Source organism: Artemia franciscana, chromosome 17, assembly GCF_032884065.1.
Source record: "Artemia franciscana chromosome 17, ASM3288406v1, whole genome shotgun sequence".
Taxonomy (NCBI): domain Eukaryota; kingdom Metazoa; phylum Arthropoda; class Branchiopoda; order Anostraca; family Artemiidae; genus Artemia; species Artemia franciscana.
In genome coordinates, this window is record NC_088879.1 from 20,087,684 (window position 1) to 20,112,899 (window position 25,216).

The window sequence follows — 25,216 nt, forward strand, 5'->3', positions numbered from 1 at the left end:
TAAATGACGACCGGGACACTCAAAGAGAAATTACAGACCGGGACACAGGGAATATAAATGACGACCGGGACACTCAAAGAGAAATTACAGAACGGGACACCGGAACACAAATGACGACCGGGACACAGGGAATCAAATGACGACCGGGACACTCAAAGAGAAATTACAGACCGGGACACAGGGAACACAAATGACGACCGGGACACAGGGAATATAAATGACGACCGGGACACTCAAAGATAAATTACAGACTGGGACACTGGGACACAAATGACGACCGGGATACTGGGAATATAAATGACGATTGGGACACAACTACAACGGGGATGCCGGAGGCACAGGGGGATATATAAATGACGACGGAATAAATGACAGGGAATGTTCGATTAGCAATCATCATCAACAAAGCTCAAGGGCAATCATTAGAATAATGAGGTATAGATCTGAATACGGATTGTTTTTCCCATGGACAATTTTATGTTGCATGTTCAAGAGTCGGTAAACCTGACAATCTATTTATATGCACAGACAATGGGACATAAAGAATGTTGTATATTCGCAAGTTTTAATGACGACGGGGACACAGGGAATGTTCGATTAGCAATCACCATCAACAAAGCTCAAGGGCAATCATTAGAATAATGAGGTATAGATCTGAATACGGATTGTTTTTCCATGGACAATTTTATGTTGTATGTTCAAGAGTCGGTAAACCTGGCAATCTATTTATATGCACAGACAATGGAACATCGAAGAATGTTGTATATTCGCAAGTTTTACGTAGTTAAAAACATATATATATATATATATATATATATATATATATATATATATATATATATATATATATATATATATATATATATATATATATATATATACATATATATATATATATATATATATATATATATATATATATATATATATATATATATATATATATATATATATATATAACGAAAAGAAAAATCTTTTTTTCTTTTATCTATATTCACAGGTGGAACACAGGGAAACAACTACAATGGCGCGTAACTAATATGGCACGTAACGACTTACTTGCGCGGGGGGGGGGCGCGAAGCGCCCCCACCAACTAGGTGCTGGGGTGTCGCGAAATGCCACCCCAACAGCTAGTATATAATTTAAAATATACGAATATAGAACTTCGTTACAACAGTTAATTCGGAAGTTACGTATGTTTTTTTATTAATATAAACTTTCATAAGAAATTAAAAGTTCTAGTTGCCTTTTTAAGTAGCCAAAAGATTGAAGGGCAACTAAGCCTCCTCTCCCACTCATTTTTTTCTCAAAATCGTCCTATCAAAACTAAGAAAAAGTCATTTAGCAAACAAAAAAATGCAAATTTCTTTCTGAGTATTCATGTGTGGAGAGCCAAAATCAAAGCACGCGTTAATTCAAAAACGGTCAGAAATTAAATAAATAAAACAAGTTTTTTTAACTGAAAGTAAGGAGCGACATTAAAACTAAAAACGGACAGAATTTGCTCCATATACGAAAGGGGCTGTTCCCTCCTCAATGCCCCGCTCTTTATGCTAAAGTTATTTACTGTTTTAAAAAGAAAAATTAAGAGAAAGAGTCACACTTTAGCGCAAAGAGTGGGGCTCTGAGGAGGGAACAGCCCCTTTCATATACGGAGCAATTTCTGTTCGTTTTAACTTTTAATGTAGCTCCTTGCTTTCAGTAAAAAAAAACTTGTTTTTCTTTATATAAAAAAAATATGATAATGAAACTAAAGTGAAAATGGGTAAAGTTTGTTTCAGGCGCATAAGATTCCTATAAGGGTTTACTTAATGGATGAAACGACACCCACTTGAAAATTTTCTAATAGATTCTATAAGGGTTTGTTTGGAACGAAACACTAAAAAAAAAATTAGTGGGGAAACATGAATGAAACAAAAAATTAGTAAAATTTAAATGTTACAGTTTTGGACGGAGAAAATGAATAGTGATAGTTAGAAACAACTTTTCTATTCTACGCATAGTCTTCCGTTTGTTTGTCGAGCAAACGAGTCAATTGGGCTGAAGCTTCGCAGTTATGATCCTTTCTCGTAGGAGAATATCAAGAACTGTGTGTATTAATGATTTTTTTTGTGAGTTGAATTTTCAAAAACATGGTTTTTCTGATGAAAGTAAAGAGCAAAGTTGAAACTTAAAACCTAAAAAAAAATACTGCTTTGCATTCTACACATTATATTCCTCAAAAAAAAGTTTCAAATAAACTGACTTGTCATATTTCCCTATATTTACAGAATTCTCTAAGACTTTGCTGAAAACACAAAGCCGGCACAACAAAACAGAATTAGAGCAGAAAAATCCTTTAGTTTCCTGAAGAAAAAAACTAATTCATTAAGCTCTCAATAATTTTTTACCGTCCGTGACAAATATAACTATCTAAAAAATACTCAAGAAATTTTAGTTTTCAGTAAAGGGCTAGTTTTATCAGAATTTTACAAATAAAGGAAAATATCAAGAGTAAGTTTATTTTGAAATGGTTCGTCAAAAATATGTTCCAGAAAATTTTATGTTGTTATTTTGGTTCGTTTTAAGCTTTAACTTCCCTCTTTACTTTCATCAGAATTTTTTTTTTTTTAATTAATTTTTGTGCATATTTCAAGTTTTGAATATATACACGATAAACTTAATAAAACGAGCTTTTTCCAACTTAGGCAAAGGATAGTCAACATTATTTTTTCCTAAAATAGGGTATTAAATGTAGATTTAACATCGCATCGTTTTTAAACTTTTCCTATAAAAATCTGGGATTTGTCACAAAGGAGTCTATGGGGTATTTTTGAGGAAAAGTAGATAAAAAATCCAACTTAGGCAAAGGATAGTCACTGGCACGTACGCAGGGGGGGGGACCTTCGGGCCCGCCCCCCGAAATTTTGTGAAATGTTTAATTTCCCCATGGTTTCTTGGGATTTCTGGCAAAAGTAGGACATTTATTAAAAATCTAGATACAGGTGTGAAGCCCTTTTTTTGGATTTTACAGCATGCAATTATCCGTTCAAGTCATTGCCCAATTATTAACTCATTTTCTGTCAAACTTTTTACCCTCTTTGAATTAATTAGCGATTGTACTGTTATTTTTTTTTCGCAAAGAGAGTTTGCTTTCCACAGCAAAATAGAATTATCCTTGATATTAGGGTGTTTACCCCCCTTTTCAGGATAAAGTACAGCTTTCAATGGATCAATTTTGGAAACTATCATTTTTCATTAAAATCGACGTTTTCGCAATAGAAGAACTACCCCCCACAGCACCCATATTGCACTGTTGACCCTAAAATTTCCATTTCAGTGGGATATAATAGATTAATCACTGGTTCTGAATCGCTATGAACATAACCTGAGCCTAAAACGTACTTTTGAGCCTTCAGTCTTCCCCCCCCCCTCCATCCATTACAATACTACAGATTAAAGTTAATCTGTATTTTGTGATGTACGTGCTTTTTGCATTTATTTAGCTACTAAATAAAAAAGTGCTTCTTTATATCCGCTGTTTCAAAGGTTCTGCCCCCCCCCCCCCCCGAAAAATTCCTGCGTACGTACCTGGATAATCAACATTATTTTATGCTAAAATAGGACATTAAATGTAGATTTAACCTCGCATCGCTTTTAAACTTTTCCTATAAAATCTGGGATTCGTCACAAAGGATTCTATCGGGTATCTTTGAGGAGAAGTAGATAAAAATCAATTATTTATGAAATAGTATCAGATGTAAAATATATCCGAGGTGCCTAAAAGACATTGAAATAATTTTATATGTACAGTTAATATGCTTTAGGGAAAATCATGGTCATTATTTATGCAATTTTCCTGCCACAATGCAGCAAAGCATTTGCTGCATTGCAAATAAAAAAAACAAGTTTTTTTAACTGAAAGTAAGGAGCGACATTAAAACTTAAAACGAACAGAAATTACTTCGTATATGAAAGGGGTTTTTCCTCCTCAACGCCTCGCTCTTTACGCTAAAGTTTGACTCTTTCTCTTAACTCTATTTTTAAAACAGTAAAAACTTTAGCGTAAGGAGCAGGGTGTTGATGAGGAAGCAGCCCCTTTCATATACGAAGTAATTTCTGTTCGTTTTAAGTTTTAATGTCGCTCCTTACTTTCAGTTAAAAAAACTTGTTTTTTTTATTTAATTTCTGAAGGTTTTTGAATCAATGCATGTTTTCATTTTGGCTCTCCGCAGAGGAATAATTAAATGAAATTTGCATATTTTTTTTTTTGCTAAATGGCTTTCTCATAACTTCGATCGAATGATTTTGAGAAAAAAAGAGCAGGGGAGGAAGCCTAGTTGCCCTCCGATTTTTTGGTTAGTTGAAAAGGCAACTAGAACGCTTAATTTTTTTGCGAATATTTTTATTAGTAAAAGATATACGTAACTTATAAATTAGCTTACGTAAAGGACTTTTGTATTCTCATGTTTTTATTACATATATGAGGGGGTTCGCCCCCTCGTCAGTACCTCGCTTTTTACACTAAAGCTTAAATTTTGTCCCAATTCATTAAGAATGACCCCTGAATCACAAAAGCCGTAGAATAAATAGTTGAAATTATTAAAAAGACTTTAGCGTAAAGAGCAAGGTATTGGGAGGAGGTGAGCCCCTCATATGGGTAATAATTTCTGTTCGTTTTAAGTTTTAATGCTGCTCCTTACTTCCAGCTGAAAAAAACTTTTTCCATATTTATTTTTTCATTTTTTTTTTAATAATGCTAGTAAATCCTGCGCTCCCTTCATGGAAATTTTCTTCCCATATGACAAATTCCTCGATGGAAAGTCCCCTCAGCATATCCCCCTCTTCTCAACCCCCTTCCCCGAACCAAAAATTCCTTCTGAAAACTCCTGTACACTTCTCAATAACCATTACTATATGTAAGCACTGGTCAAAGTTTGTAACTTGTAGCCCCTCCCACGGAGACTGTGGGGGAGTAAGTCGTCCCCAAAGACATAGTTATAAGGTTTATTGACTACGCTGAAAAAATGGGTATCTCAGAATTTTGATCCGTCGACTTTGGGAAAATAATAAGCGTGGGAGGGGCCTAGATGCCCTCCAATTTTTTTGGTCACTTAAAAAGGGCACTAGAACTTTTCGTTTCAGTTAGAATGATTCCTCTCGCAACATTCTAGGACATCTGGGTCGATACGATCAACCCTGGGAAAAAAACAACAAACAAACAAATAAACACGCATCCTTGATCTGTCTTCTGGCAAAAAATACAAAATTCCACATTTTTGCAGATAGGAGCTTGAAACTTCTACAGTAGGGTTCTCTGATACGCTGAATCTGATATTGTGATTTTCGTTAAGATTTTGTGACTTTTAGGGGATGTTTCCCCCTATTTTCTAAAATAACGCAAATATTCTCAAGTTCGTTGCTTTTGATGGGTGAGACCAAACTTGACAAAACTTATATATTCAAAATCAGCATTAAAATACGATTCTTTTGATGTAGCTATTGGTATAAACATTCCTTTTTTTAGAGTTTTGGGTACTATTGAGCCGGATCGCTCCTTACTACAGTTCGTTACCACGAACTGTTTGATAGAATGTGGGATTGAATCACATTTTTTTAAAGCTAACTGTTTGAGATGCGGTCAATCAGTTGGGTACCCAAAACAGTCTTTAGGTGATTCCTCTTGAAACTATTTAGCAATCTTTCCCTACTTTTCTAAGTGCCCACGCTTTAGAAACATACAAGACCACTGTCGTCATTGTAGCTTCCAATATTCTAATTTTGGTCTGCAGAATTATCTGCCTGATCTTTCAAATTTTTTTCATCTGTGAAAAACATCCTTCGCCTTGGCTATTCTACTTTTAACATCTTCACTGTACCTACCGTCTTTACTAATAGTACCACCTAGGTAAGTAAAGCTGTCCACTTGATCGATCTTCTTGTTACCCAACATCACCTCTTCACCTTCGCTTTTCATAGTCTTAGCAATTTAGTCTCTTAACATTAAAACCTCTAAAAGCTCATTAATTATGGTTATAATTTAGACTATGATACTTAAATCATCAGCATAACCTAAGTCTTTTTTTCTGAATCGATTTCATGTTCTCCCGTTTTCTCTCCTGTGACCCTTAAACAAAGTTCATCAAATTAGCACATATAAATGGGGAAAGGTCATAACCCTGGCTTAAACTCGGATTTAATACAAATCCAGCTACTAGCCTTACTTCCCACCTTGTTATTCTTGGACATAGCACTAATCACTTTAATGTATTTATCTGGTATACCGTACAAGGATGGGGCCGTCGCTAAAGCTCTTCTATTAACTGATTCAACCGCTTGCTCATAATCTATAAAACTGAGGACTAAAGGGTTTTATAACTCAGACAGTTCTCAGTTACTAACCGAAGAGGGAAAATTTGGTCGACGTTCTTTCCCCCTGCTTCCTAGAGAAGCCAAGCTAATATCTCTGTAATTACGACACTCACTCTTATCAACTTTCATATCTAAGAGTTTAATTAGAGTTTTCTTTAAATCCCCCTTTCAAAATCCTATTCATAATCTTTAGTAAGTTATTTCTAACTTCATAACCATCATATTGATGAAACTCACTTATCATACTATCAGTACCTGGGGCCCAATAATTTTTTACTCCTTTTAGTGCTATCACTAATTGTTCATTGTAAAATAAAGCTTCGTTCACATCCTAGGTGTCACAAGCTTTCCTTCTTTTCTGCTTCTTTTTCTATAGCTTTATCACGGATTGGCACATGCTCATAAATGTTATTGCCACCTTCAATTATCTCCTTATGAAAAATAGCGGCCTCCTTCCTATTTTTAAATGTAACAAGTCCAGATTGACCTTTACCTCTTACATCCCAGCACAATATCTTACTATCATGCCGTCTGGCTGCATCTTCTAGATCTTGAGCTATTTTGTCGTTCACGCCTCCTTAATTCATATTATCATGCTTTCTCAGCTTTCTTTACATTCCTTTTATTTCCAAATTATCTATCACTCAAATAAATCTTCTACAAGCCCCTCCTCCTCTTTATTAAATATAAACCATATTCACTAACATTCCTAGCTGTATTTCCAACTTAATTTCGTAAGACATCGTCAGCGACTTCACAAACTATTTTCCTAAAATGATTCCATCCATCTTCTGCATTGTCAAATTTTAAACCCTCCAATTAGTATTCAACTGTTCCTGGTAAGTTTCACTGAAATTCTCATCCTGGAAATTATTAAAGTCATAGCTTCCCGGAAGATAGTTGCGCATCCTAAATTTAGATTTAGATTAATCCCTGACACTCCTAGATGGTGAATTTTTATAGCACTTGGTATTAACCAAGTGACATATAGCAATCGCAAATTCTGTCGGTCTGTTGGTCTGTCTTTCGGTCTGTCTGTCGGTCGGTCGGTCCCGGTTTCGCTACTTTAGGCACTTCCAGGTAAGCTAAGACGATGAAATTTGGCAAGCGTATCAGGGACTAAACCATATTAAATTAGAAATAGTCGTTTTCTCGATTTGACGATCTGGGGGAAGTGGGGGGCCTGTTAATTCGGAAAAATAGAAAAAATGAAGTACTTTTAACTTACGAACGGTTGATCATATCTTAATGAAATTTAATGTTTGGGAGGATATCGTGTCTCAGAGCTGTTATTTTAAATCCCGACCAGATCTGGTGACACTGGGGGGAGGGAGGGAGAAACCTAAAATGTCGGAAAACACTTAGAGTGGAGGGATCGGGATGAAACTTGGTGGAAAAAATAAGCGCAAATCCTAGATACATGATTGACATAATCGGAACGGATCCGCTCTCGTTGGGGTAGTGTTGGGGGGGGGGGTAATTCTGAAAAATTAGAAAAAATGAGGTATTTTTAACTTATGAACGGGTGATCGGATCTCAATGAAATTTGACATTTAGAAGGATATCGTGTTTCAAAGCTCTTATTTTAAATCCTGACCGGATCTGGTGACATTGGGGGAGTTTGAGGAGGGGAACCTAAAATCATGGAAAACGCTTAAATTGGAGGGATCGGGATGAAACTTGGTGGGGAAAATAAGCAGAAGTCTTAGAAACGTGATTTACAAAATTGGAACGGATCCGCTCTATTAGGGGGGGGGGGTGGGTTAATTCTGAAAAATAAGAAAAAATGACGTATTTTTAACTTGCGTAGGAGTGATCGGATCTTCATGAAACTTCATATTTAGAAGGACCTCGTAACTCAGATAATATTTTAAATCTCAACCGGATCCAACGTCATTGGGGGGGCAGCGGGGGGACCGGAAATCTTAGAAAATACTTAAAGCGGAGGGATCAGGATGAAACTGGATGGGAAGAATAAAAACCTGTCTAAGATACGTGACTGACATAACCGGGCCGGATCTGCTCTCTTTGGTGGAGGTGGGGGTTGGGTAATTTGGAAAAATGAGGTATTTGTAACTTACGAAAGGGTGACCAGATCTTAATGAAATTTGATATTTAGAAGGATTTTGTGCTTTCTTGGAAAACACTTGGAGTGGAGGAACCGGGGTGAAGTTTGGTGGATAGAATAATTAAATGTCCTTGATACGTGACTGACATAACCGTACTGGATTTGCTCTCTTTGGGGGAGTTGGGGGGAGAGGTTAAGTGATTTGGCAAGTTTGGTGCTTCTGGACATGCTAGGACGATGGAAATTGGCAGGCGTGTCAGGGAGCTGCACAAATGAATATATCACGATTCTCTTAAAATTCTACTACCATGGGTGTCCAATTCTGGCTTGAAGAGGAGGTTAAGGTTTTTTTCTGGCAGAGGGTAGCTAAGGCATTCGTTTTCAATTATTTAAGTTATATTTTGCTTGGTACTTGATTTTATAATCCTTGACCATCTCAAGGTTCGACGATCAAGTAATTGGTGTGGGATTCAATATTTTTTGTACTTTAGGGGGAGGGATAGGGAGATCAGAGATTCGTAGCCAATAAGCGCGGAATGATTTCAGAATGCACTAATAGCTGGAAATGGGATAACAAAACATTTAGTCTGATCTTAAATGGGCGCTTAGGAAGCATAGAACTCAGTCAGAGACATGTTTCTAATTATAGACGGATGACAATTTTATGTCAACTTGCAAATTTATCTATGTTGTGATTCCCCGAGGAACACCGGATAGTTTACGAGCCGATACCAGCTAAGTCCATGAAATAAATATTAGGGATGGACTACATTATGGCCCATGCATAATGAGATCTTACTGATACCAGGACTTTAACTGACGCTAATTTGAGAAAATCAGAACTTTTCACAGAATTTTCCAGCCAATTAGAACGTTATGTGAAAAATCTGATTGGCTCAAGTTACTACTTGCTAAATCTCGCTATTAGTAAATTCGCATTGTGAATGGACCTTAACTGGCTTGGTGTGTGCCGCCAATCATCGAGTTATAATTATTTTTTTAAGAGCGTCCACCCTCCCCCTCTCTGGGTACAATCCAGAAGGAGTAGAGAAGGATAATGTAATCTAAAAATTTCTTGTTTTTAGCTAAGCGATCCTTCCAAAAGATTTACAGCTAATCATAGAAAAGTAAGCGATAACCGTTTCCGAGTCTTTTCCAATGACACCATTGCGTTCAGTTTCTTAGGACAAAAAGCAATGTTTTTAAAGCGATTTCATTTCACAAAAGCCCATGTAGGCAGGGTTGAATCCAGGACTTTTTTTCGGAGGGGGGGGGGCTATAAAATTTTTTTTAAAAACGTATCATAAAATTTGTTTATATTCATTTTTGTTACGTTATTATGACCCGGACAAACATTTCAGGGGGAAGTCCAAACCCCACGCCCCGGATACAGCCTTGCGTGTAGGCTACCAGGTGCATATCTTCGTTATAAATAATCCCTTTTCTCGCTGGTTATGAGAGGACCTGGGCACTTCGCCATTCAAAGAGCATCCCTGTTTAGCCATTTTGTAGCCTGTTTAGCAATATTTTTACAGCGATTTCATTTCACGACAGCCCATGTAGGTAGGGTTGTATCCTGGATTTTTTTTTTCTGGGTAGGGGGCTACTAATGGATTTTTCCGGGGGTTTTACAAAGCCCAGCAAAAATTGGTTTAGATTCATTTTGTTACGTTTTTATGACTAGGAAAAATATTTCAGGGGGGAGGTTCGAACTCCACCCCCCCCCCCCGGATACAGCCTTGCATGTAGGCTATCAGGTGCAATATATTATCTATAAAAATCCCTTTTCTCGCTGGCTATTCATTGAAATCTTTGCGAAGACCTGGACATTTCGCCGTTCATAGAGCATCCCTGTTTACCCATTTTGTTTGAACGCATCATTTTTAGAAACTGTCCACACTTTAAATTATACATTTTAACGTAATTAACCAGGGTTTGTTTTTCGCCTCCGTATTAGCTGTTCACTTAAAACTAATAGTTCCTTATATTTTAAGAATTTGTTTTTCTCTCGTTGGGCTGCTGAAGTTATATACTCAATGTCATGGAGCGTCGGCTCAAAATTTGATGATTTTGTCAATTTACAAAATTTACTTTTCCAACATAGGGGAGGGGCAATTGGTTGTTTTCTTCTCCTTTGCAATGAAATAACAAAAAGGTGTGTTAATTTGAATTTATCCGAAAAGAAATAATTATTTTCTTTGATAATTTGATCAGGACCTTCTTTCATCAAACATTTGAAATATTTTATTTTCACATATGGGTGATGTTTTCACAGTCTTAGTAACAAAAGGCGATATGCACGTACTGATCAAACATAAAATCGCAAAGAAAGGAAGAAAACGAGGACAATAAACAGCCAGAAAAAAAGTTGAAAAATTATGCAAATATTTCGGTCAAGACCTCCGCTTGACCGTTCTCAGTGTAGAATAAAACTGATAAAAATATATAAAAAAAAACCTTAAAACAAAACACAAAGCAAAAAAAAGAGTCACCCTTTTTGAGTATTATGTTTGATCATGATTAACCAGTGTGGTCTCAGAAATTATTTATGTACATACTGATAGGACTACCGCCACAATTTGATTTATTTAGGAGAATGAGATCAGCTTTGGGAGAGGTTTCGTGTTTGTTGTCGTTTTCTTATATTAAGTAGCAAAAGGGCAAGCATCTTAGAAGAATTTTAACGATGAATCAGAGGCGTGGGTTCAAATTAGAGACAGGTGCAGCGGGTTGACTCGTTCCTGCCCCCCAAATTATAAGCTTTCACGAGTTCCTGGGTACCTCTTATTCAAATCATAATTATTTTTTTTTGGGGGGGGGAAGGGGGGCACCGAAAATCGTCCTGCTTACGTACCTGGTTTAAACCCAAGTAGCGACCTCTTCGCTTTGTGTATAATTTTGTTATTTATCAGTGATGACTGTGTATTATGAACACTTAAAGAAATTGTTATTCTTTTTAAACAGGTTAAACTTATTTAGATTAACTAACCCCGAAATTCTGTGCAAAGTACATAATTAATAGCTAAAGTTTGTCTTGAATTTTTCAGAGACAGTCTCAGTACTGCAACAGTCAACGTTATAGAAACACATCAAGGTACAGAAATGATTAATTTAAGTATCCAGAAAGACAATATCATCAATGGAGCTTGGATCAAAGATGACTCTACCTTCGCAAAATCTGATATAAACATTTCAGACAAGAATGTTTTGCCTGATACTAAAATGAAATCAAGAAAAAAAAGTGTAAGCTTTCAAGATCAATTGCATGAAACTGATTCAAATATAACTGAAATGCCATCTTTAGATATGGATGCTTTTGACCTCTGTAATATTAGCCAGGATCTTAAAGAAATAAAATTGGCTACTAATGGCAATGATACAAACATACGTAATAATCATCCTACTGCTTTACGAAAAGAAAGGTCTTGTGGTTTAATGGGCTGCCAAATTGAATCTTCTGAGGATGGGTCGACGAAGACAGCTGCTGATGAAAGCATGGTTAAGGAAGCTAATTCAATCAACTGTAGGCGTAACCGATTCTCCTATTTATGTCTTTCAGACCTACCTGAAAATCAGAATATATTACCAAAACTTGACATGAAGGAAAAGACTGAACGTCGTAACCCGAGTTCAATTAAAACCAAAAATTCTTCAGAATATAAAAAGAATTTTGCTTCACTCCTCCGTATGTCTAATGAAGATCTTAAGAAACTGCCTTTAGATAAAAGAAAAGAACAAATACAATCCATTCGGGAGCAATTTTTAAGGGCTAATAAAAAGCGTTTATGTGTATCAACTCCAAACCTATTAAAACAAAGCTACACCAGCCTAGAGACAGATGAGCTAATGACGGGTAAACTTGAAAAGACGAAAAGCAGCACAAAAAGCAAGTTGGAGAATGTAACATCAAAATACAAGAGCCAAGACACAAATCATAACTTAAGACGATTTCTGGATGAATCAAAAGAAGATGGAAGAGATAAATCTTCTGGCCAGCATCGACGAATCCTTCATAAGCGGTAATTATATTTATAAAATTTAAAATTACGTAAAAATGAAAGTTTTTTTTTAATGTAGTGATGCTCTAGCTTAGAATGAACAGGAATCATTCAGTATGAAAAAGCTGACTGATTGCCTAAGCCCCTCCCCCACCTAATAGAAGTTTCAATATATTATAGGTAAGAATTGTTCTCTTAATGCTAGCATTCCTTTTTAACCTGGTGCAAGTTGTAGGGGGTGCAAGTTGTTATTATTATTGTATTATTATTATATTGTTATTAGTATTGTTATTATTATTATATATCATATTATTGTAATATTATATTGTTATATGTTGTTATATTGTTATTGTTATTATTATTGTTGTGGTGCCAGTTGTTATTAATCTGGTGCCAGTTGCAGTATCAAATCATTCCTAATCCAATAGTCTTGCTTTCAAGTCCTAGGGTGGTGAAGGCGGCCCTCAGCTCTCAATCACGTATCATATCATTTTTCGCATTTTTGGACCGTTTTTATAAAAAAAAAAAATAATGGTGGAGTCAGTATTCTTAGAAGCTTAAATGGTAGATGCTCATATATTTTACCATAATTTTCGTAAAAATTTATGAGGCAGTAGCATTTTTAGATACTTAAATGTGAGTCTCAAATTTAAGACACCATTTTTGGGGAATTTGATTTTTCAATAAAAAGAAATCTAATAGTCCTTCTTTACTTTTTTTGCCATTTTTATTTTTCTCCTTTGTACCAAGGTTTCAGATAGAATGAAAGTACGGCTTTTTGCGGACATACTAATTTTGCCAATTGGTTTAGCCATTTGGGTCTTATTACGCTCTAAATAAGCAAGCATATGAAAGCAGAAGACTGAATACCTAGAATGAATTGCGTTATTGAAGGCTAACTTGTTCTAGAGGTGTTAGTTATGGCTGTGTAGTTAAGTTCATACAAAACATTTGAAGCTAGTTACATAGTAGGGTAAGTTGTTTTTTGTTTCTCTTTTCATTATAGTTGGGTAAATAGTAACTTTTCGAACCACACTGCATAAGGTAGCCAACGACTTTCCGAACAAATTCTTGTTTAATATTTAAGAGTAAAGTGCTTGACCTAGGCGAATAAAGGCTTAAAAGAATTTCAGAGTTTCGATATTTGTACTTATTTCGGAATGTTTTTAGCCCTAAGCTATAAACTAATTTGGCTGATTTGGTAGATTTGCCATTATTTTTTGGCTAATTTCTCTTTAAGAGTCGGTTCAAATTCCTCATAATGCTAAATGAAGTCAATTAAAAAAGCTTTTGTAAATAGTCTGGGGTCATATGTGGCTCATTTTGGTGGGGGTGGGGAAGCCTGAAATGGCAAACTGTTCTATTTTGAAAATTACTGTGAGAAGGATGGACCACTTTCACCACTCTGAGCTTTTATATACTTTGAATATACCTCACACCTAGTTGTTTTGAGAAACAAGGAATAGAGGCTACGCTGTTTCACTGTTTTTCTATCAAATTTTCATTTCCCAGCCATAATGAATCAGTCTTAGAAGTTCTGGCTGAAAATAGATTTGGGGAAAAGATTATTTTTACTGGATCCTGAAAATAATTATTAGGTAGCTTAGGATCTGTAATTTTGAAATCATTCTCTTTTCTTACCACTTTGCTTGCAAAGAGCTTTGAAACTGGTTTGGTCTCGTAAGTTGAAGAATTCTAAATATTCAATTAGGTTTAATGCTTGACAATATATATGATACTAACTATTCGATGCTTTTCTACACTTGTCTTTAATGGGATTAGAGTTTAAAATATAATTTAGTTGGATTCGTTTTCTGTTTTTTCATGTAGTAGTTGCATTTTCCCTTTAATTTATCCTTGTTCAAAGTGGTTCAATATTTTTGATAATCCAAGTCCTTTATACCCTCCACTCCATCTTCTTTCGGATCCCTTAGGTCTTTTCGACAGACGTCTTTTAAATAAGTCTTGTTAAAATATTGCCTTAAATGAGGGGCAAATAATATTCTTTAAAAACTTAAAGTTGCTAATCTCACTTAAACCATTAGTGTCTTAAACCTTGGAGTCGAATTTTCATTCATCAGAAGAAATCTTAACAAAAGATACAAAATTGCCAAGTTGACACATAACTTGGGGTTCTAAAACGCCTGATAGGGGGAAGTGTAAATAAGAAATTTCTGCTACAGAACCCCACTCACCTCTCGATGGTCTTGATCATAAACTTTTTTTAATAAGCTGTTTTACGTTTTAGCTCCGTATCGGATATGAGTTTACCTACTTCGCGCATGCGTGTCAAATCTGAGTCGCCCCGGAGAAGAGGAACATCAAAAGTTCGTGACATGGCACCAGCTTCGGCTATTATCCCTACCCACCCTTTAACCAAAACTGCTGATATCAGAAACACAAAAGGTACGTTATGCCTTTGTAATCTGACAAGTTTTCAAAATCTGGCACAGATTCAGTCATAAAAAGGTATAACCAGAATCTTTCATTGTAATTGCGTTTCCTTTTCCGATCAATCAATCTATTATACGAACTAATTAATCTATCATGCAAAAGGAATGGATTAACATTTAAGATGTGAGGTGCATAAAGTAAATTTTACGTTTGATGGGTCCTAGAACCAGGGTACTTACTGTTTCTTAACGCTATTGACTAAAAACGTACGTTTGTGTTCAAAAAAAAAAGAGAGTAAGACGAACATTTAAAAGGAATACCAATTATCCTATGAACGAGGACAGCCTCTTAAGCCCTCGCTCTTTACCTTACTGTTTAACTTACAATCTAATGAGAAAATAGTCAATATCTTTAATATATGGAAGCTTCAGCGTAAAGAGTGTAAGATCTAGTGGAGGCAGCCCATTTCACGTATAAGATAATTTATGTTCAATCCTAAAAGTTTTTTTGCCCTATTTCTGGCTCCATTTTAAAAGAATTGAAATCCAGCTTGAATTTTGTTTTCAAGTAAATTTGGATCATGAGACATAATGGTTTTGGAACGGTTCGAACAAACCTTGTTTTCTTATTTCGGGACCCATTTTCTGTGGTGTACAAACATTTTTAGATTTTTTTTTGTGCCTTGGGGTTCCGTTGGTCCAAGGACTTACAGATAGAAGTTTCATGCTGATTAGAAATAAAGGCAGCTCTAAGCCCTTTTTGGTGTTTCTGTACCAATAACGTAAACTTGTTTTGTACCAATAGGTCCCGCTTGATCCAGTGACAAATGAATGAAAGTTTCGAGCTGTTACAAAAATCAGTTTTATTGGGCTTTTTTCAGGACCCTGTTCTTTTTTCTATGATTTCGGTCATTAGGTTCATCTTGACCCAAGGATTTTCAGATGGTTTCAAGCCAATTACTGATTTTGGCCCCCTTTTGACCTCAAATTTGTGGTTTATCTGGTATTCTTTGGCCCAGGGACTTACTACTTTAAGTTTCAAGCCAATCAAAGAGAGTATGGATCCATTATTAGCCCCAATAGCATCCATTATCACCAAAAAATTTTTGAGCTTTTCTTGGCCTAAGGAACTATTCCCGAATTTTTCAAGCCGATGACACAGCCCAGCGCAAACAAGTCTATCCTTTTCTACTATAAAACTTGTCTTTTGACATACGGCAATTTTCATCAGTTAGGGCCGTATCCGTTATCCGGAGTTATCAGTTATCCAGAGGCCTATCTACTGGATCTTTTGGCTATCCAGAACAAAATAGCTATCTGTCAGTTTTGTTCCAACACCATAGCCCCTACCAAGTTTCTACAACCACCTTTTCCAGTTGGAGTAGCCAATGAGAATATAACAAAAATACATGCGAGACTCTTCGCTTTTTACCATGTCACCACTTGTGCGCTGACTCTAATTTTATGTTTTCATGCTTCGGTATCATATAACTAGTACATAAATTTCAGTTTAAATATTTTACAGCTTTTCTACTGACATTTAATTCACTACATCGTTGGATCACTTGTGGCCGATGCGTTACCTAACGGTATTCATCCATTCCATTCTATCTAAAAATGTCTTAGTGGAGCCATATGCCAGTTTCCATGCTATTTTTTCCAGAATAGTGTTGCCACTTAAACTCTAAAATTTCCAAATTTACAACGTCCTGCTCAAATTTCTTAATCCTTGCAAAAAAGATGGATTTAAGAGACAAGCGCACATAAAAAAAAAAAAAAAATACGTTGATTTTTTGGCTGCGATGGCCCCGGCATTGGGGCCATAAAATTCCTCTGTGTATGCATATTTGCTGCTCTCTGTGGGCTCCATTTACAATTTTTTTCTCTCTCTCTCTTGCTCTCTCTCTTTTTCCTTCTTCTTCTTCTCCTTTCACCTTTTTTATTGAACTGCAAAAATAGGCAAGCATCTACACACACATTTATCATGAGGAAAAAAGTTGGGGCGAATTGATTAAATGGAAACTATCTACACTTAAGAACAAGACAATTTGCCTTTTTTATTCCATAGGAGGGGGGGGGGCAAATACCTTCTCTTTCTTTAGAATGTCCGGCAACTTTAGGAATTTGGGAAACTTTAAGATTGAAAAATTTTCAGATTCGAACTTGTCGAGTTTGATCAATGTAACCTATTGATTAAGTTTTGACGATTACTCTCTTGACATAAGTATCCAATCACTCATCGTAAAAAAACTGGTATCCTAAAGACGCAGGCATCTACCACCATACATGGGAAAGAAATGATTCAGTTGTTATTGCATTCTTCTTTCCCTGTCCAATCTGAGTTGAAAATATTAATAAATCATTCCTAAGATTCTTGTCATTTCTCTCAGGTTCGGCCCAAGAACGGAAGCAAATCAGTGTCAAACTGGCTATACATAATGAAGCAATGTTAGAAAATAAAAATGAACAAATAGAAGGTAAGTCATTTGCATACATTCCTACACGCAAAGAGGTACCTTAAGGAATCCTCCGCATCGGTAATTTATATATATATATATATATATATATATATATATATATATATATATATATATATATATATATATATATATATATATATATATATATATATATATTTATATTTATATATATATATATATATATATATATATATATATATATATATATATATATATATATATATATATATATATATATATATATATATATATATATATATATATCTGTCAGTAATACTCTTGGACACCCCATGTTAGATTGTGTGGTAATGATGGCAGTAAAGGAATTCCACTACCATTGGGTTTGCAGGGAGAGAGTATCGGGACCTGTCCCCACCCTAAAATCCTGAATTTTATAGAATTTATGGGCACTTCTCATTCAAGCTATTCAATAAAATTGATTTTTTCATAATTGACCCTTGCCCAAAATTTTTTTTTTTAAGTACGTGACTGACTATTTTATTTTTAGTGATCACTTGCTTAATAAGGTTATATTTTCATTGGTTGGTGTCAGTTTATCTCCAAGGTAATCTACTACTTCGTCTATTTAATCATCATTCAAATGATATTAAAAATAAAAATTCTTTTCCGATTTCGTCACGCAATACTTTTGGATCGGCTATTGTTCGCAACGGATGATTCGTGATTTACGTTACAGTCACGGATTTTGATTCCCTGTGCTTTCTGAAGAAAAAAAAAAACACTTTCTAAAGCGTTTCTTAAAGAATTGTCACAAAAAACAAACTTTAGCGCAAAGATCAAGGTTTGAGGAGGGGCAGTCCCCTAACATGCGGAATAATTTCTGTTTGCTTTAGTTGCTCCTTACTTTCAGTTGATAAACTTGTTTTGTTTATTTAATTTCTGACCGTTTTTTCAAATAATGCAAGGAAATTTACTACCCTCCCCTTCCCGTACACAATTCCCCCAGAAATCTCTCTCTTCGTGGAAAAATCCCCCTCCATCCTTGCATAAAATCCCTCTCTAAAAAATTTCCTTATATTTCTGGTTCGATAGGATGACCCCCAGGGGAAAACAAAAACAAAAAAAAACAAAAACGAACAATTCTTCTGGCAAAGAAAAATTACAAAATTCAAAATTTTTGAAGATATGAGCTTGAAACTTCTACAGTGAAACCTTTACTTGAAAACTCTTATATGCTGAATCTGATTGTGTGATTTTCAATAAGATTGCTATACTTATTGGGACTGTTTCTCCTTTTCTTCGAAAATAAGGCAAGTTTTCTCAGGCTCGTAGTTTTCGATGGATAACATTAAACTTAATAAATTTTAAAGATTTGGAATCAGGAAAAAGGGTTTGATGTATCCTTCGCTATAAAACTTCTGTTATTCAAAGTTTCGGTTACCGTTAGTCCGAGTCGCTCTTTATTCACAGCTCGTTACCACTTGGAAGATCTTGTTTTCAGTTGAAAATAAAATCATGTTTTAGCCAGGAAACCTTAAAAAGTTGTAATCTCTTCAAATAAATTGACTTTGATTATATTTAGAAATTACTTTTTTATTTAAACTAATTTTTTAATGTGTAAGGATTTCAAAACCGCCAGGATTAGTTGACAAACAATGCTATTATTGGCCAATATAGTCAACATTTAACGCAAACACAACTGTCCCAAGAAATTCAGACTTCCTTTAAATCCTTCACTATGGCCTCCTACCCCATTCGAGGACGGCCTGCTTTTTGTTTGGTCCCTAATCATATAATATTTGGAATACAATCATGTTACTTCAAATGTTTCTTTCTGGTCTCTGTGTTCTGGCCCCGGGCCAAAAAGGCAAGAATTTGCCCTTGTTACCCTTAAACCACTTATAACCCATAAACATAGCATTGGAATTCCCATTTTCCGTTTGAAATAATCCTCTTAGATTATTCTACAACCATTGGTTGGGTTTGAGCAGTCTTCATGATTATGATTTTAGTGGGATAAATAGATGAAGAGGCATATAGTCCTTCAACCCATTAGAGCTAAATATGCAACTTTTCCTAAGGTTTGTCAACAAGCACATGGTCTTAGAATATAGCATATATGTGTTTTTTTATTTCCAAAAAAGGGGAAAATTCCATAAGATTCTAAAACCGTTTTGGTTATAAAGTCCATTTAGCTAAATCTGCTTTGGTCAAATCCGATTCTCAATAAAATATGAAGATCCAAATCCGGTTCTTCACTTTCTATTGCAATCCACCCATTAACTTTTTCATTTGCATAAGTTGGACACGGTCTTTCAACATATAGCATCCCTACTTTTTATTCGAGCATTTATTCATGAATAGTTCCATCTAGAATAAGTAATTATTCATAATTTTAGGACTATGTCTTTGCCTCTCCGTAACATCTTTTTTTACGTTTTAAACTTCTTGTTTAAAATTGCTATTTTAAATTTCGAATCGACGCCCTATTTGGCACCAATGAGCCTTAGGGTGAAAAAGACTTTCAAGGGGTTTAGCTGCCCTCTTACCAATTTTTTTTTTAAGGCCGTGATTAAGTGAACTTGAAAACATCGAGCTTCAGAATTGAAGTAAGGTTACCCTTCTGTCTTTTAATTCTCTAGAGATCGTCGATTGTCAAAACTTCAAATAGCACCAATTATCAAGTCTTGTCAAAGGTTTTGATTGACAGCTTCCTTTGGTGAGATGCTTCAGCCGAGAAATAATAATATATTTGACAGTGTCTTGCAAAGCTTGGTTACCGACCAAGGGAGATTAGAAAATGAGCAAAAGAGCACTATCATTCTCAAGTACAAAATGCCCATGTATATGCAACTGTGACGGCATGCATAGAATGCATTTTCAAATTTATTGTTTTTTCCACTTTATTTCCTAGGGATAGGCTATTTAAAATACCTCATTTCATTAATTCGAAACTAAACAGCGAACTTAGTTGAAAGCTTTCTTCGAGGATTCTTAGAAAACCAAAATTTTCTTACAAATTAAATTAAAAAAAAAATAAAACTGAAAGTAAGGAGTGACATTAAAACTTAAGACGAACAGAAATTACTTCGTATATGAAAGGGACTGCTTCCTCATGAACGCCCCGCTCTTTACGCTGAAGTTTTTTACTGTTTTAAAAAATAGAGTTAAGAGGAAGAGTCAGACTTTAGCGTGAAGACCGGGGCATTGATGAGGAGACAGCCGCTTTCATATATGAAGTAATTTCTGTTCGTTTTATGTTTTAATGTCACTCCTTACTTTCAGTTAAAAACACTTGTTTTTATTTAATTTAATTTCTTAACGTTTTTTAATCAATGCATGTTTTGATTTATGCTCTCCACAGATGAATAATTAAAACGAAATTTGGGTATTTATTTTTTTGGCTAAATGGGTTTCTCATAGTTTTGACCAAACGATTTTGAGAAAAAAATAGGAGCGAGGAAGGAGGTATAGTTGCTCTCCGATTATTTGGTTACCTGAAAAGGCAACTAGAACTTTTAATTTCTTACGAATTTTTTTATTAGTAAAATTATTAGTAAAAATAAATTTTACTAGTTAAAGACATACGTAACTTACAAATTAGCTTACGTAAGGAACTTCTGTATTCTCACATTTTTATTACATATATGAGGGGGGCTCACCCCCTCAACAGTACCTCCCTCTTCACACTAGAGCTTAAATTTTGTCCCAATTTCTTAAGAATGACCCCTGAATTACAAAAGCCGTAGAATAAATAGTTGAAATTCTAAAAATACTTTAGCGTAGAGAGCGAGGTATTAGGAGGAGGTGAGCCCCTCATATGCGTAATAATTTCTGTTCCTTTTAAGTTTTAATGCTGCTCCTCACTTTCAGTTGAAAAAACTTTGTCATATTTATTTTTTCATTGTTTTTTTTTTAATAATAGTAGGAAATCCTGCGCTCCCTTCATGGAAATTTTCTTCCTCCATGAAAAGTTTCCCCAGCATATCCCTCTCTTCTCAACCCTGCCCCAGACCAAATGAAAACGCCCCTGAAGACATCTGTACACTTATAAGGATTTAGTTATAAGGATTTCCGACTACGCTGAATAAAATGGCTATCTCAGAATTTTGATCCGGTTACTTTGGAAAAATAATTAGCGTGGGACGGGGGCCTAGGTGCCCTCCGAGATTTTGGTCACTTAAAAAAGGCACTAGAACTTTTCATTTCCGTTAGAATGAGCCCTTTTGCAGCATTCTGGGGCCACTGGGTTGATACGATCACCCCTGAAAAAAACAACAACAAATAAACACGCATCTGTGATCTGCCTTCTGACAAAAAATACAAAATTCCACATTTTGCAGATAGGAGCTTGAAATTTCTACAGTAGTGTTCTATGACTTTTAGGCAGATCACGGAAACGTGTTTATTTGTTTTTTTTTGTTTCGTTTTTTTTTCCTAGACTACTACTACGTTTTTTTTTACGAGTACTAGACGATTAATCTTATAAGTACGGCTCTTGTATTGGAACCCCCTGTGGAACTTTGGGATCAAAGCATCAATGAAGAATCCTTTCAGCTTGGGAAAAATCTTTTCGGTCCAAAAGCCTGGATTGCGGTCTATCTTTTCAATGTAGAAGTCTTTCTGGGTAAAAATCATGAAAAAGCAAGTATATAGCTGAGCACATTCAAGCTGACTGATTGTACTTGGTAAAAGTAGTCGTGGCCTCGTTTGGGGTTGACCAGTCCATTCTTTCCAACTTCCATGCAATAGTCCGCCTTAGACTCTTTTCGGTTCTTTATCCACTAGCCTATCCCCAAATTTCTCGCAGTTTCGCAGTTCCATACCTCGCTTTGATTTAATTTTCCCCATGATTTCGGCTTTGTGTGCATAACTTTCCTGAAGGCTCCTGACTATTTCTCATTTCTATGTTTCTTCATTGCATTGAAATAATTTATGAAAATTTCACACTATTAACAAGCAGCTGATTATTCCAGCTTGTCATTTTCGTCTCTAGGGGTTATTATCGGCGATCTGAAACGATTCTTTATGGCAACCGACTTGTAAAAATTTCAGGTAGCTGAAAATATTCTAGGGGACTGTTAGAAAACAGGAAAATACATCAAAAAATGGTTCCAATCATCTTATAGGTTATTGTCTTCTGCACATGATAGTACCAATTTTGTTCCAAAAGCAATATCCTTCATAGAGTACACTTGTGAAAAATCCCTAGACATTTTCTAAGATTTCTAAGCAATTAGAGGAAATAGAACAAAATCCTTTCAAACATTTTGTAGCATCTTCAAGAAGCTATGGCCTGATATTAAAAGCGGCATCTTCCGCCAATGAATACTTGAGTACTTTTTAAATATAAATTTTCAATTTAACATGGGATTTTCGAGTTCCATCAGTTCACTTAATCACCCCCTTAAATGGCACTAGAACTCATGGTTCCGTTTTGAATAAGAACCCCAAAAAATATATGATTGTTGGATCGATAAGATCTCCTAGTGAAAAAAGAACAAAAGCAGACAAACAAATAGACAAATCAGCAGGCACTTGTGACACGAAAAACACAAAATTTGGCATTTTCTTAGCTAGGGACATGTAAATTCTGTTAGAGCATTTTCGGGTATCCAGAATCCGGAGATTCAATCTTCATTAAGGTCGGATTACTTTCTGTTTTCCATTTTTGTGCAACTCTGGATATTCAATAATGCTTATAATAACTTTTGAAAGTTACCTTTAAACTTAATAAATTTTACATGTAAACTATCCTAAAATGGAAAATCCTTTTAATGTAGCCTATCCCAAATCTTTAAGAACTTTCATGTTCGTCATTCAATCCCGCTTTTTAGGGCTATATTGCAGAACGGCTAGGAAACGTTCTGCGGGTGAAGGATGACAGATTCCCTAAGATTTTTCTCGTCGGCCAACCGTCTAGGGCCAAACGAAGAGCAGGTTGTGGTCACGCGCGGTATGATTGTCCTTGAAATTAACCTTTCATCAAATCCAAATACATAACTACTCTCTTCTTTAACATAGTAAATTCGTTTAGTAATAAAAGGAAAGAAATCGTCCTTATTAGGATACCACAATAAACATTCGTTCTCCGCTATCGGAATTATTTAGCTGAAAAAAAACTGTCGCCATTGTCTACTATATTTACGGTCGGCGTTATGGAATAGCCGCCAAACAGAGGTCAGAGTTGTAGCTTGCAAAGGTCAGATTCTTTAAGTAATAAATCTTACGACGTATTTTATGAAAGTAGGGCAATATTAAGTGAATATCATCTCAACCCGTAGCGATAATAATCATTGTTAACGAGAAGAAACTAGAGAAATCTATTTCTGAGTATTTTTTAAATCCTGATGTTCTTGATAATTATCAATTGTGAATTGTGATTCATTGAATTGTCGAGCAATAGAAGTTTTGTTTAGTGACGAAATCTTAAGACATATATAGGAACTGGATCAATAGCTATTAAGTGTGAATATCATACAACACTTAACCTTGATAACTATCTTTTCTCGTTACAAAAGGCTGAAGTCCAAAGGTGATAACTTTGGGGGAGGATATTTGGTGGCAGGCCACGCTAAGCCCATATGTTAACGAAAACCACACCGTGTTTTGTTTACCTTCTGGTTAAAGACATTGGTTGCAATTCGCAAAGATTTTGTGGGGGGGACAAATTTTTTTTCAACATCATGGAAAGATGGGCTTTTTTTCCGTTTTTCCAATCAAACAGTTCGTGGTAACGAACTGTAGTAAGGAGCGACCCGGCTCAATAGTAAACTAAACTCTAAAAAACGTAATTTTGATCCTAAAAGATAGATCAAAAGAATCGAATTTTCATGCTAATTTTAAATATATAAGTTTCATCAAATTTAGTCTTTGTCGTCAAAAGTTACGAGCCTGAGAAAATTTGGCTCATTTTGGAAAATAGGGGGAAACACCCCCCTAAAAGTCATAGAATCTTAACGAAAATCACACCATCGCATTCGGCGTATCAGAGAACCCTATAGCAAAAATTTCAAACTCCTATCTATAAAAATGTGGAATTTCTTATTTTTTGCCAGAAGACAAATCACGGGTGCGTGTTTATTTGTTTGTTTGTTTGTTTTTTTTTTCCAGGGGTCATCGTATCGACCAAGTGGTCCTAGAGTGTCACAAGAGGGCTCATTCTAACGGAAATGAAAAGTTCTAGTTCCCTTTTTAAGTGACCAAAAAATTGGAGGGCACCTAGGCCACCTCCCATGCTCATTTTTTACCCAAAGTCAACGGACCAAAATTTTGAGATAGCCATTTTGTTCCGCATAGTCGAAAACCATAATAATTATGTCTTTGGGAATGACTTTACCCCAACAATCCCCAAGGGAAGGGCTGCAAGTTACAAACTTTGACCAGTGTTTACATACAGTAATAGTTATTGGGAAGTGTACAGACGTTTTCAGGGGGATTTTTTTGGTTTGGGGTGGGGTTGAGGGAAGGGGGCCATGTGGAAGGATCTTTCCTTAGAGGAATATGTCATGGGGGAAGAAAAATTCAATGAAAAGAGCGCAGGATTTTCTAGCATTACTATAAAAAAATAATGAAAAAATAAGCATGAACACGGTTTTTTTCAATTGAAAATAAGGAGCAGCACTGAAACTTAAAACGAACAGAGATTATTACGCATATGAGGGGTTCTAACAATGCTTTATTATAAAGAGCGAGGTATTTAGGAGGAGATAAATACCTCGCTCTTTATGCTAAATCATTTTTAGTAATTTCAATTATCTATTCTACGGCCTTTCTAATTCAGGGGTCATTCTTAAAGAATTGGGACAAAACTTCCGATTTAGTGTAAAGAGCGAGGTATTAACGAGGGTACAAACCCCCTCGTATACATAATAAAAATATAAGAATATAAAAGTCTGTTACGTAACTTAATTCATAAGTTACGTATATTTTTTACTAATAAAAACGTTCGTTAAAAATTAAAA

The 25,216-nt window shown here is 35.4% G+C and overlaps 1 protein-coding gene across 1 annotated transcript in view; it reads left to right on the plus strand.

Moving 5' to 3' along the window:
* LOC136037974 (uncharacterized) overlaps nt 1–25,216 on the plus strand; it is a 210,452-nt gene that overhangs the window by 30,533 nt on the left and 154,703 nt on the right. The window contains exons 3-5 of the mRNA XM_065720865.1: nt 11,468–12,439; nt 14,667–14,824; nt 17,202–17,288. Coding sequence (XP_065576937.1) covers nt 11,468–12,439; nt 14,667–14,824; nt 17,202–17,288 — 1,217 coding nt within the window. The remainder of the gene's footprint in view (nt 1–11,467; nt 12,440–14,666; nt 14,825–17,201; nt 17,289–25,216) is intronic.